Source organism: Asterias amurensis, chromosome 6 (genome assembly GCF_032118995.1).
Source record: "Asterias amurensis chromosome 6, ASM3211899v1".
Classification (NCBI taxonomy): Eukaryota; Metazoa; Echinodermata; class Asteroidea; order Forcipulatida; family Asteriidae; genus Asterias; species Asterias amurensis.
In genome coordinates, this window is record NC_092653.1 from 20,596,113 (window position 1) to 20,611,207 (window position 15,095).

The 15,095-nt window shown below is 39.7% G+C and overlaps 2 protein-coding genes across 4 annotated transcripts in view; one reads left to right on the plus strand and one right to left on the minus strand.

The window, feature by feature from the left end:
• LOC139938483 (mRNA export factor GLE1-like) overlaps positions 1–9,823 on the minus strand; it is a 117,485-nt gene extending 107,662 nt beyond the window's left edge. The window contains exon 1 of one of the 3 annotated variants that reach the window (XM_071934041.1): positions 9,782–9,823. The gene's annotated coding sequence lies outside the window, so the exon portion shown is untranslated. Of the gene's footprint in view, positions 1–93; positions 114–3,423; positions 3,581–9,781 lie in introns of those variants that run through there. The other 2 variants (XM_071934039.1, XM_071934042.1) reach the window with 2 other exon arrangements.
• Positions 9,824–10,147: 324 nt separating this feature from the next.
• LOC139938484 (PRKR-interacting protein 1 homolog) overlaps positions 10,148–15,095 on the plus strand; it is a 53,396-nt gene continuing 48,448 nt past the window's right edge. Inside the window, exon 1 of the mRNA XM_071934043.1 lies at positions 10,148–10,419. Coding sequence (XP_071790144.1) covers positions 10,276–10,419 — 144 coding nt within the window. The 5' untranslated portion in view covers positions 10,148–10,275. The remainder of the gene's footprint in view (positions 10,420–15,095) is intronic.

Below are 15,095 nucleotides of genomic sequence, written 5' to 3' on the forward strand. Positions count from 1 at the left end.
TGTCCACGTGTACGTGTGTGGTATGTATACCCAACAACTTCAATTCTTTTTTGCACAAATTTTACTTGATTGGGCCTGTGACAAACAGCTTACCGCAATTTAAAAAAGTCCCAACTAAAGGTTGACCATTTTCACACGCTGGGAAAAAAATGGCGCAGTGAGATAGATCACCCCTGTGAACTAGGTCGTCATCACGCAGAGGCCGATGCATGAATATTCACCCTGCTGTGATGACCCACAATAAAGGACCCTTGTACAACGGTCGTCGTTTTTGTAAATTGTGGGTGGAGCTACTCAGGCAGAGCTGTTCATTGGCTCTGACGTTGTTGACCGGCTGACGTACCGCCAAAACCTATGAACACTATAACACGGCGGAAGACTGAAACCGCCACAACGGGTCGCGTAGGCCATAGTATGAGGGGCCGTTTATGACTAAATGAGCAAACCCATATATAGGAGCAAAACTATATAAAAAGGAGCAAAACCATATATATAAGAGCAAACTCATATATATAAGAGCAAAACTATATATAAAGGAGCAAAACCATATATATAAGAGCAGACCCATATATATAAGAGCAAACTCACATATATAGGAGCAAAACTATATATAAGAGCAAACCCATATTATAGGAGCAAACCATATATATAAGAGCAAACCCATATATATAAGAGCAAACTCATATATATATAGGAGCAGAACTATATATAAAGGAGCAAAACCATACATATAAGAGCAAACCCATATATATAAGAGCAAACTCATATATATAGGAGCAAAACTATATATAGAGGAGCAAAACCATATATATAAGAGCAAACTCATATATATAGGAGCAAAACTATATATAAAGGAGCAACTATATATAAGAGCAAACCCATATTATAGGAGCAAACCATATATATAAGAGCAAACCCATATATATAAGAGCAAACTCATATATATATAGGAGCAGAACTATATATAAAGGAGCAAAACCATACATATAAGAGCAAACCCATATATATAAGAGCAAACTCATATATATAGGAGCAAAACTATATATAGAGGAGCAAAACCATATATATAAGAGCAAACTCATATATATAGGAGCAAAACTATATATAGAGGAGCAAAACCATATATATAAGAGCAAACCCATATATATAGGAGCAAAACCATAGTAAGAGCAAACCCATATATATAAGAGCAAACTCATATATATAGGAGCAAAACTATATATAAAGGAGCAAAACCATATATATAAGAGCAAACCCATATATATAAGAGCAAACTCATATATATAGGAGCAAAACTATATATAAAGGAGCAAAACCGTATATAAGAGCAAACCAATATATTTAAGAGCAAAATAATAAATATATAATGATCAGAACAAGTATATAGAAGACCACCGAAAATAATTATATTAAGGATCAACGGCAAGACCAAAAAACTCAAATATAAAAGACAAACACAAATATATTTAACAGCGCCCTCTATATTGGGCGTAGTTTCATATAAGACATGTGCACCCATATATATAAGACATAAAAGTCTCATACAAAGGACGTCAACAGCCATCAAAGGTTAAAATCGGGAACGAAAATCATTGAGCCGTAAATTCAGCCTCGGGTCTGGCACTTGGTAATCATTGCGCACGTTTCGCTGGGAAAGGGAGAGGGGGACCGACACCTCGCGACAGCGTGACTGCGTGATATCTGGGGTCGTGCTTGACACTGCGCCTTGACTGAAGGCTAGCTGTAAGGCCGCATCTGATTTGCGCACGGCCTGAAATTTGTGTGGAATATCTAGTGCGCACATAGAATTATATATAAGAACTAGAGGGCGCACTGGCCTATATACCTGCTCCGGCATGCGCGCAGGCGGCCATTTTCTAAGTTGACAAAACTGGCATCTCACAGCGTGTGTTTGTGCAGCCATTTTGTAAGTTGAACAAACAGCATCGGGTGAGCGTTCAATAAAAACAAACTCAAACGTGTATTTCATATTCAACGCGCGTGCAGAATGACGCGCATGTCATCTTGCGGTCCCGCTGCGTTTGTGCACGAAGCATCACTCGTGCGCCCTCTAGTTCTTATATATAACTCTATGAGTGCGCACAAATTATAGAGTTATATATGGCACAAATTTAAATCGGGCCATCATATGTTTGCGCGAGGCTGAAGTAAATCGGCCCCACGCGCTGAGATAGTGCTCTCGCGAGATCACTGCTCTCGCGCGAACTGCCTGATGGCTCCCCGATCGAGGACTGCCTGATGGCTATGGGGTGCCGTCTGTCAATTAATTGTTTGGCATTTTTAAGGCATGTTTTTACCATGGTTTATAGCAATTAGATGTAAACCATAGAAACTGTTGCCAAATCCTTTTTATGGTTTACATACCAGTAGTATTTTGTGTGTGTAAGTTTATGGTTTACAAACCATGAACATGCAACAAACATTTATAAATCATGGTTCATAAACCATGGAAATTTTACGCATCTTTAAAACATGGTTTATAAACTAGAAAAAAATGAAGCATCAAATTAATGGTTTACAAATCATGGTTTATAAACCATGAAAATTGGGTCATCTTAAAAACATGGTTTATAAACCATGGAAATTTAAGCATGAAAATCATGGTTTATAAACAGTGGCGTAACTAGACATTTTCATTTGGTGGGGCAAGTGGGGGCAAAGATTAAATTTGGGGGGGCCAAAGAAGTGCAAGATTATTATTAAATGTGTTAACTGGTATATAGTTGATACACACCAATGCAGTTCTAAAACAGTCTACATAGTCAGCAGGTAACAAAAGATTGCGAAAACAACAAAATCTTAGAGAACATGTCATTTTGTATAAGATAAAACTTTGTGACTGTATAAAAGGATTAAATTACCAACTGTGGTCACCAAGTACCAATTTAGAGCTGTACACGGCATTCTCAAATAGTCTTTGTGGGTGTGTAAATACCCAAAACATAATAATATTAGGCCAAGTAAAAATAGAAAAATAGAAATGTTTAGCGTCCCCGCCCGCTTCCTTTTTACAGGACACCTCTTTTTTTTTCTTAAGTTTTTTTTATGCACATTTTTTTTTTTTTTTGGAAAAGGGTTATTTTAAATGATCTCAGCAAAAAAAAAAAAATCTGAATGTCTTGTCTGAATGCCTTGACCAAACTGTTTCATTAATGTTTTGTGTATTTCAGCGGCAGAAAAAAACAGTTGAAATTTGACATTCATGGCGGCCATCTTGAAATAAAAAATAAAAAGCCCCTCCTCCTTCCTTTTTTTGAGAAACCCAGACACTAAACATGTTTCTTTTTTTTACTCGGCCTTATTGTAACAAGTGTAAGCCATCCAAAAAAAATACAGGATCGAAATTGTGGGTATTTAATAATCACATTTTAGTTATGAAACGGATATTTAAAATAGGCCTACCTCTCAATTGCACCGCTTGCTTCAAAGGAGAAGAAATGGTCTAAGCAACCTTTTTCGCTGGCCATTTGTTTGCTGTAGTAAATTTCTCTGTAGTGCATCTGCCCATGGAGGTAGAAATTTCTACCTCCATGATCTGACTTTGTGTTTACGGAGCTATTAGTATTGGTCTGCGTTCAGACCACCACGTATTTAACAGAACTTTGTCACATCCTGCACTCTCTGTAACCGCAAAACCACAACAAACATTTACCGCCAATACGATCGCGCGCGCGTTTCCACGCATTTTTCATGTTATAGTCCACATAGGGCCTACTGATATGAATAAAGGTTTTCCTTTTACGACAGCATTTTATGCAGCCTTAAACGATTTATATATAAGGCCTATAAGAATATACTTATCACTGATTTCATATGGGGGGTATGCAAGAGGGGGGGGGGCAAGGGTTCTGAGCGGGGGGGGGGGGCGCCGGCCCCCCCCCCTGCCCCCCCCCCCCCCCCTCTGGTTACGCCACTGTTTATAAACCATAAAAATAGAAGCACGAACATCATGGTTTAAAAATTATGGTTTATAAACCATAAAAATTGAGGCATTTAATAAACATGGTTTATAAACCAAGAAAATTGAAACATGAAAATCATGGTTTATAAATCATGGTTTATAAACCATAAAAATTGAAGCATGAAAAACATGGTTTACAAATCATGGTTTATAAACCATGAAAGTTGAGGCATCTTGAAAACATGATTATAAACCATGAAAATTGACACGTGAAAATCATGGTTTATAAACCATGAAATCGGAGGCATCTAAAAAAAACATGGTTTGTAAACCATGAAAACTGAAGCATCAAATTCATGGGTTATAAACCATGAAAATTGAGGCATCAAATGGTTTACAAATCATAGTTTGTAAACCGTAACAAAATGCGCCCTACTGGGCGTTATAACGCCCTTCTGAAAAAGTGTTTATTTGTTGGCGGAGATCAGCCACCGTATTAACCAGTAACACAAGCAGTGTTGTACACACGAATACGTGTTAAGATGGGGCAAGATAATATGTGACTAAACAGAAAAGAATCGTAGTAGAAACAATTTGGGGTCACTGAGAGAACTACACTACACTAGTCTCAGTACTCGCCAGGGTACTCGCGGCGGTATTTTTGTCTGACTACGTCACCCGGAAAACTGAACACGCCGGAAAGCTAAAACCGTGCGAACAACGTGCTGAAATGTCCGGCTACGTCACCCAGAAAACTGAACACGGCGGAAGACTGAAACCGCCACACCTGTACGTGGAGGTGTGTTTGCCCACTGCTGAATAACGCTCGAGACCGGGCTCCAAACATATTGCAAAACCGGCGTGTAGTTTGACCTCTGACCTCTGTCATTTCCAGTATAGATACGCAGTCAAATTCCATTGCGGACTTGAGAGCAGTGACTATTTGGGCATCTATGTCACTGCCATACTATGGTCACTGCACGTGCATTGTATCCAATGGGAATTAATCACTGGATCTAGCGGCAGCGACGGATAAAGATAGGGGCCCAGTCTAGATTGCAGATCAGCAAGAATGCTTTAGGAAAGAGGTAGCCTTGCTCAAGGCAGTCGAATTATTCACTCCGAAAAAAAACTGCCGCTGTATAAAAACCCACCCGTATTCACTGTGCGTAACATCGCACGACACGATGCCCCCGTACACTATCCACATGCGTCGGCCGTCAGGCCGACAGCCTTGTAGGGTCTGTGTTGAAGCCACTGACCTCATTACTATTATAAGCGGAGAGTGCCCACGGTCAGCTCATTACCATAATGCCCGGGAAAGATCACACACCACCACCACGGACACTCAGCGATCATGATAGGCGTGCGTGATTGGACGTCAAAATGAATAATTCATTTGCCTCACATCCTGTGTTGTCTGATAGGTCTGACGAAAGATATACATATTCATGGACTGCATACTAGCATATCCGAGAGCCCCCCCCCCCCCAATTTTTTCCACTAGTGGAAATTTTTCAATACAACACATTAAACCCGGAAGTTACAGACCCGACAAGGCTGTCGGCCTGACGGCCTCCGCATGCGGTTAGTGGTACGAGTGCGGATGACTTGTGTGCACAGTAGTCGTACCATGTGACAGTGTGTAAACGGGTGGGCCATGCGGTGTGATCGCACGCACCACGCACAGGGTATACGGGTGGGTTTACAGCGGCGTCTTTTCGGAGCGAATAATGCGACTGCCTTGAGCAAGGCTAGGAAAGAGGTTGAACACAACCCACGTTCAGTTTTTATGGTTTATAAACCGTAATTTGTGCACATTTTTTATGGTTTATAAACCATGATTTGTGAGTGCACGTTTTTTATGGTTTATAAACCATGATTTGTAAACTAAACTTGATGCCTCAATTTTCATGGTTTTAGACCATGAATTTGATGCTTCAATTTTCATGGTTTACAAACCATGTTTTTTAGATGCCTCCGATTTCATGGTTTATAAACCATGATTTTCACATTTCAATTTTCATGGTTTATAAACCATGTTTTCAAGATGCCTCAACTGTCATGGTTTATAAACCATGATTTGTAAACCATGTTTTTCATGCTTCAATTTTTATGGTTTATAAACCGTAATTTTTAAACCATGATTTTCGTGCTTCTATTTTTATGCTTTATAAACCATGATTTTCATGCTTAAATTTCCATGGTTTATAAACCATGTTTTTAAGATGACCCAATTTTCATGGTTTATAAACCATGATTTGTAAACCATGAATTTGATGCTTCATTTTTTTCTGGTTTATAAACCATGTTTTAAAGATGCGTAAAATTTCCATGGTTTATGAACCATGATTTATAAATGTTTGTTGCATGTTCATGTTTTGTAAACCATAAACTTACACACACAAAATACTACTGGTATGTAAACCATAAAAAGGATTTGGCAACACTTTCTATGGTTTACATCTAATCTTTACTATTAAAAGCGTAACCCGCGCCATCTTGGATTGAAAATTAGAAGGGCCAGTGGCATGGCATCCTTGTGGAATCCAACACGGTTGTGTCGTTACAGACGTCGGGTGCAAGTCTACAAAATCCTGAACCTAACTCCCTCTTACGAGTTGTCTGATTGGCTGGAGTCACGAGCGATATCTCCTTACATGTGTGGTTGTCTGGTTTTGATATGGGCCACCTGTTGGTCGAAGGGGGAAGCCGTAGACTGAACACAGAGTCACCTCTGTGGTTGTCTGGTTTTGATATGGGCCACCTGTTGGTCTAAGGGGGGAAGCTGTGTAGGCTGTACACAGAGCCACCTCTTTAGGTTTGAAGTGGGTGGCAACCTCGGACTCCCATTAACATTCCAGAGTGACTCATTGATGTTTCGCAGAGGGGTAAATGGCATTGTGTATATACCATTTTGTACGGGGGGTTTAATTTCGCGTGTGTAATAAAAAAACATTAGGCTTTAATACATGCATCTGTTATGTGTTTATTACAATTTAGTCACTCATGTAGGCCTACCCAACTTTCCAGCATTTTTTAAACGCATCAAACAGCAACCCATTGTTGTGAAACTTTATTTGTTCCATTTAACTCTGCACCATTAGTGGTACAGTCCATGTCATCCCCACACACAGAACGTATACACGCAAAAGTTGAAACATTTTCAAAAAGAAATGAAATACATTACTGATTCTTTTCATATACATTGTATAGGTTTTGCCAGTTAAACCTACAAAAGAGTACATGAAATCACCGTTTAAGAATAGTATGCTTTCATAGTTACGAACTTTGTGAAACATCAACGGCTGTTCTGAAGCTGTAAACGAACATTCCATTAAAAGTTCTGAAGCAACAAAATTGTTGGAACGCAGTTTGGTCAGGACTCGGGATGTAGATTTTGCCAAATCCGTTTTGTATTAAGCAATCGGCCGTCGGGTTTTGTTATAGCCTTGCTCAAGGCAGTCGCATTATTCGCTCCGAAAAGACGCAGCTGTAAACCCACCCGCCGTATACCCTGTGCATGGTGTGTGCGATCACACCGAATGACCCACCCGTATACATACTGTCACATCGCACGAATACTGTTCACACAAGTCATCGCACTCGTACACCACTAACCGCATGCGGAGGCCGTCAGGCCGACAGCCTTGTCGGATCTGTATCTTCCCGTTTTAATGTGTTGTATTGAAAAAATTCCAATAGTGGACGAAATTGGGGGGGGGGGGGCTCTAGGATATGCTAGTATGCAGCTTATGAATATGTATATTGTTCGTCAGACCTATCAGACAACACAGGATGTAAGGCAAATGAATTATTCATTTTGACGTCCAATCACGCACTTCCCTTATCACGACCTTTGGACCCTATCATGTGTCCGTGGTGGTGGTGTGTGAGGTAAACATGTCTCGTCTTTCGCGGGCATTATGGTAATGAGCTGACCGTGGGAACTCTTCGCTTGTTATAGTAATGAGGTCAGTGGCTTCAACACAGATCCTACAAGGCTGTCGGCCTAACGGCCTCCGCATGCGGATAGTGTACGGGGGCATCGTGTCGTGCGATGTTACGCACAGTGAATACGGGTGGGTTTTACGCACAGTGAATACGGGTGGGTTTTTATACAGCGGCGGTCTTTTTTCGGAGTGAATAATTCAACTGCCTTGAGCAAGGCTAGTTTTGTTATCGAAAGAGCCCTCATGTGCAGCTGAATCGGGTACTTTTTACGAATTTCTCCATACAAAATTAACCAAACTGGCCTACAAACCCTTAAAACAACAAGGCAAATGTTTTCTGAAAGTGATTAAGTGAGAGGATGTATATAGGGGTAGCTGGCATACAAACCCAAAAAATAACTAGGCAAATGTTTTCTGAAAGTGAATTAAGTGAGAGAATGTAGGAGTAGTTATTAAAGACCAATAAAATTACCGTTTCTATTATTTTAGTTTGTATAGGGTTCCACAGATAATTATGATAACATATAAAATTTGATGTTTTATCAGGGGACTTCGTCGCACGCGGGGCGCGCGCCCCGGCGGATGTTGACCAGAAAGTTTACATGAGAATTAATTGATATGAGAATAAACTAAAAATTAATGAGGCCGACGCTCTGTTACTCCCAAAAGCGGTGGTAAAAACAGTAGATTATCTGTTGCACAGGATGTTCCGAAAACTCACTTTATTTGGTGCTCAGACAGCTTTGTATGCGTCGTTGGACGTACGCTCAATAAATCACGATGAATGGGGCCTTAGATTCTAAAATCGTGTACACGTCATTGGAAACAAAGCCAAAATCATTCAACAGTCATAGCAACCAATCATTAAATATATTTATTTTCAATACAATTTTACAGAAATTGACTTTGTCGTTAAAGTCCATACCAACTGGCGCCTTTTTAAATCTGCTGTTTACCAGAACTTCTTCCTTTTCAGTCAGATAAACTCCGCGGCTATTAGTGGCTGTGATTATGAGTTTGTTTTAAAAGAGGGTACCACTTTCATACAAGCCTTTTTAGTCGGATTTCTCCTTTGCTATTAGCAGCGGTGATAATTGTTGAGGGAGGAGACAAGACTTAGACCACTCAAACCCGTGGCTATCGGTGACTATGGAATTGCTGCTAAGGGAACCAAATACCACTGGTGATTCCAAATTCAGCGTGTTATCATTGTCCGATTGGCCCGTCTCCATATAAATTAACCAAACTGGACGTAGGCCTACAGACCCTCAAAATAACAAGGCAAACGTTTCACAAAGTTTGTAACTATAATGAAAGCAGTTTGAGCGGGACTCAGGATGTACATTTTGCCAAGTGTAACTGAATTACACCAAATGTGCTCAACACAATAAAATAAGTGTGTCATTGGAGCAGTGTACGTGCTATATTTTTAGTCGAATAAGCATTATTACCCTTACAGTCATCTTAGCTGGGAAATACTCAGTGCAGTGGATAAAATTGACACAATGACAAAAGCCGATTGAATTAAAACTATGTGTAAAAGAGGCGAAACATAATCCACATTACGGATAATGCGTTGGCCCGCTCGATCAACACTAAAATATTACGAAATACCCTAAATATCATGCCAAGTACCATCATTGCCAAGTATACCCATCCCCAATATTAAAGCTCAGTTCCAGAAACAAACACCAATTCCTTTAGTTGGAGAACGCAAGAGAGAAGGTGAGGAGGGGAGGCGACGCGTCGCGAAGTTTCACAACTAAGTTGTGCACGCTCAACAATTAATTTTTATCAAAATACAACATTAATGACAAATTTCCATACCGATGATAAATACAATTTCTAATCCAACCCTACGAAATGATTATTACCTGTAAGAATACCTCCCTTGCCCCCACATTACCTTTTACAACATTTTTGTATACTAGAATCCTCCTCATCTAGCGGGGTGCCGCGCGAAGCGCGGCATCCCGCTAGTTGCTATAATCAACCTGGTAAAAACATGCCTTAAAAATGCCAAACAATTGATTGACAGACGGCGCCCTATAGATGGCTCCCCGATTTCGACTCCTCATTAAATCGGGAGCCATCATCAGTTCGCGCGAGAGCAGTGATCAGCGCGTGGGGCCGATTTAACGACTTGTCCACAAGTCTACGCTGAAGTTTGCGCGAGGATTGAAGTTTGCGCCCAACGTCATGACTACAGTTGGGACGATTCTTTAACTGGGCCGGAACGCAATCAAGGAGACTGTCGGGTTTCCCGTATCCTTCACTTCTTATTGTACGATCAAGAGAGGAAGGGACGGGACCATTTCCCCCGAAACAAATCACAAAAAGCCGTAAACTAAGAATAAACACCCAATAAACTAGCGGCTGGGGTATTCAGCGGCTGACAGCATGTGTGACAAGGAATCAACATCTGATTTAAAATCTAAAGGGAAGCAATTTCGTCAAAATGATTATTCCGATAATCCACTCGTTTTACCTAAATCTGTTGCAGAAAAGCAGCGACTTCAGATTGATAAACTCATGAGACATCCAGTAAGTATTGATTGGAATTTGAGTTTGATTGACTCGTTCGTTGGTATCCTTGATCCTCTTACCAGTTTTCACGGTATTATGCTCTTTTCTTTGAATTGGGAAAAAATAATGATGCCATATATCAACAGATGCCCTAATTATCTTCATTTGTTTATATGAAGTATTGATGGATATTGAAATTCTTACACCAAACACCGATCTTCGATGACTTCAAGTTTCTACGGGTACTCCATTCAACTGGTCCCGTTTGTTATGAGTTTTTCCTGTTTTCAAGGTAAACGAGAAAGAATGATTTCCCGGTGAAGCTATACGTGGAAGAAACATCTGCAGTGACGACAAGTATTCTGTGAGACTCTGTGTATGACTCTATAGCCAGCAGTTGTCTTCAAAAAACTTTTTTTTTTTTCAAAATATTTTTTATGACATTTTAAAAATTACCATGGTAATTTGTACTTCTAGAAACTATAAGGGTAACGGTCGAAAAACTACACCCATCAACGCTGATTTGAAAAACGTATAGCGTTAAAAAAGCACTAAATATGTGACCCCTATAAGGCTCACAGGGGAGCCTTATAGTTTCTAAAAGTAGGTAATTTGCAAAAAAAATAAAAGTTAAATAAAATGCGTGAATAATTATTGGCTTTCAAATCTGATTGTTTTTAAAAATATATTTGCCCCTAAATATTTATAATAAAGCGTATAAATGAAAAGTGATAATTGAATCACCAAGCCGATGTTTAAATTTTAATATTTATAACAGGATTGATATGAGGGTTAAAAAAAACATTAGAAAATAATATAAGGCACATGGCTTCTTTAAAAGGACACACCGGCCGAATTGGGCTATTTGGGCTACAAAATAGACTAGGAAATGTATTCAACGGGTTTCCAGGAATGAAGAAGAACAGTCTTTAAAAAAAATCATCAAATTTGGCCGTTTTTGAGCATTTTAAAACAAAAACGAAGGTCACGTGGTTGTTCTAACCAAAAAGTGGTACAAACAATCACGTGACCTTCCGGGCTAGTTTTACTTCCAGCCGTCTAAAAGTAGCTTACCAAACCAAATTTAAATCTTTTTTTTACAAAATTATTAACGAGTAACTGACGAAAAAGATCATGTATTCAAATTATTGCTACAAAATGTAAATAATGGTGAAAAATCTAACGTAAGATTCGCATTCAAAGAGTCCGTGTAACGGAAGCTTGTTATATGGCCCCACAGCGTGGAGCAATCGGAACGTAAGCCTCGGGGCATATCACGCACATGCCGTGTCTCGTGTACCGCACATGCCGTGTCTCGTGGGGGGCTGGAGGTGTAATCCCGGGCGCTAAGAACTCCCAGCTTGCGGGTCTCGATTACGTTCTAAGCTACACAGCTTCTCAGCTATGCTAACAATCCATACGCAGCTACGTTTACGTTCCAAGATACTAGGCCTGGGCGAATTATTTGAATATCCGGTTAATGGCGAATAGGTTTTCCTATCCGTAACCGCGAATGCCTTTTTTTTCTTAACCGGATATCCGCATAGGGCGCGAATACCTATTTATTAACCGGATAGTTCTGTAAGTACAACCAAGTAACTGGATATTCTTTTAATATCCGAATATCCGCAGACGTCGGGCGACAACTGATAGGAATGTTTTGTCTGAATCCTTATGAAACTCCTATTAAGACAGCATAAAACAGCATAAATTAAGTATTTAACTATGCTCACCTCCGTGAAGAGTTAAAACAGTGACATTTCTGACGTAATTTGTTATATAAGTTTTCCTTCACGTAGAGTCAATCACGATCAAAAGAAAAAGCAAATCGCCATCTTTAAATTAGATCCGGCTATTTTTATGAATGAACCGAGTGACATTGTCTAAAACTAATATCAATCCGCCCATACGATCTCATTCACAAACAAACAGCGCCCTCTAGCGGCCAAAAAAAAAAAAAAATTTGAATATCCGATTAATTTCGGATAGTTGGCCAGCGGTATCCGAATAACAAAATTTCACTATTCGCCCAGCACTACAAGATACCCAACTATGCTTACGTTCCAAAAGATATGGTTACGTTCCAAGCTACGCAGCTACTCCATATCCATACAAGCCATATACATCATTTAAGTTTGTTACGCTAAAATCAAAAATTACGCTTTCAATCCCGAGTCAAGCTAGGCTTACTTTTCAAGATTTGCAGCTACGCTTACATTTCAAAATACATTTTCACAAGGACGCTTTTGAATCCCTCACAATTCCCTACCCCCCTACCCCCCCCCTCACCCCCCCCCCCCCCCCCCCCGAGATTATAAAATGTTTCACTGTGAATAACAGGGCCCCTCAGTTTCATCTGTTTAGCAGAAAATACTGCTCACAAAATTTCTTTACTATTCAAAAATTTAGTCGGCCACCAGCCACAAGTTCACCAGGAAGTTGGTGCCAGGAATGCTTTTTTACTTGTCACTGTCCCATCATATTCTGGGTTAGTTTTTTGTGTTCTTCGTGACGATCTTTGGATGTACGTCGTAGCACGACTACCTCCATCGTCGAAGGATTTGCTTGATCCGTATATGCTGGTTGTTTATACTTTATGGATAGACTGGATCCTTATGCTGCGTCGTAGTAAAACGTTGCTACAAACAAAGCACCAGTCTACTTGCAATATTGTGCGACGATGTCACGAAGACTTGACAGTTGCAATGGCTGGAAACACGTTTACGCTGGCATTTTACCGCTTTTGGGTTTTTAAATAATTTTCGCTAATTACGTGACATTTTGATGATTTTTTTTACAGCAACCATCTATAAAAACATTATTTATGATTCTACAGCCCTAAACTGCGTGCACGGTGAGCCGGTGTGTCCCTTTAAGCCTCTGTATTTTTTTCCAGAATGCTCAGCAGAATGTTCAGTCACATTGTTTGATCATCGTGAATTGTGAATTGAAATAGTGTTTGATGAAACTTTTTCAGTGGGCATTTTTTTTATGTGGCCTCAACATTATGACATATTTTTGTACCTTGTAGAAATGCCTAAAAATAAAATACCAAACTTTTTGCATTTAGAAGTGCAAATAACCAGTGGAGCCTTACGTGTTTCTAAGTTTTGGTCAAGGGAGAGGAGACTCTTTGCTTGTCAAATAAAACCAAAATTTTTGTACCAGGGACTGTTTACATCGCGCACAGAGAGGTAAAAGATTTGCCACGATTTTAGGGACACCTTGAAAACAGGACCTCAGTACGATAATTGTGTGGCCAAGGCTCAAATGGGCTAGCTAGGATTCAGCATGGAGGTTTCTACCTCCATGGATTCAGCTAGCCGCCCCAACTAGCCTTGGCCACTCAAGAAGTGGGGCTTTGTTGGTAGACCCACCCAATACTAATAATAGTCATGATATTACTATCTTAGCCCCATAAATCGGTCCAATCCACTCCGTATCCTTGGCCCCAGCACGTCTGATATCAAAATCTTTCGCTTCCTTGAGAAACCATCTGCAATGATCTGCATCATAAAACTTACCGATCTAATGCTTCAGAAGTTGCAGATAGCCCTACTCTTGGAATTGTTCAAATAGGGACATCACAGGTTTTGAGTAAAAAACAAATATGAATTTTGAGTGTGAATTTTCTCAACTACCGCTCTTTTGCCGCTAATGCCAATAATATGGCATTGTCCCCGACCGTCTGCGTATTTTTTCCCCAGGACAAATGTGTAGAACTATCTGCACACGTTCGACCTAGAAAGAAAAAATTCCGATCCTTGCTTTGTGTACAAACATATCGACACGCGTCTGGGAACTACAAAGAAATATTGCTTACAATCTTTAACAGTCAGAAAAGTTACTAACACAATATTTTGTAATTGTTTTCAAATTTTGTCTTTACTTTCCAGGCCATTGTCCATCTTTTGTTACATACGTAACACATTTCAAATGACCTTGTAATTCCTAGAAATCAATGATTTAAAAAATAAAATTATAAATAGGAACAATTATAAACAGATTTAAAATGTAAAGGAAAAGACTATAACAAAATAGTTCCTTTTGTCCAGCTCTCACATGATCTCGAAAAGGTAACCCTTAGGTCCATTAGTGTGGAATTGCCCATATAGATTTTTAAAGTCACCTGGAAGTGGTATTTTTTTTAAATAAAGCTTTTGTCACTAAAATATGTGTTTTTATGTGGAATGTAAATAAAAAGTTAACTAAGGTTTAAAAAATATTATTTTTGATTGTATTTACAAATTTACGAGTAGGCCCGACCCGAGAGGGCGCTGTTCGTGACGTACTTCAAGGCGCGATATTTGAAGAGAAAATTTGTAGTCAGGCCCCCGTACATTACGTCTGGGAACATGGCACATCAAAACAAATTTAGACACGATTTTACACACATACGTACATTGAAACTTGAACATGTTGAACGCCTAGTGGTTTTTACAAAAGCTATTGCTGCTATTTTTATTTAACTATGCGACTTTTTAGTGACCAAATGGGTTGTAAGATGTGGGTACGTATTATTATGCCTACGTATTATTATAGACATACGGCCACGGAGCAGACTGCATGCACACACTATGGCTGCTGTATAATGTGCGGACGGTCACATAGGACCTGCACGCACGGTGTTTCGCATGCGGTACCAACAAAAAATCGTGTCACTTGGCAAAAGCTAAAAAACATGTACCCTCAAA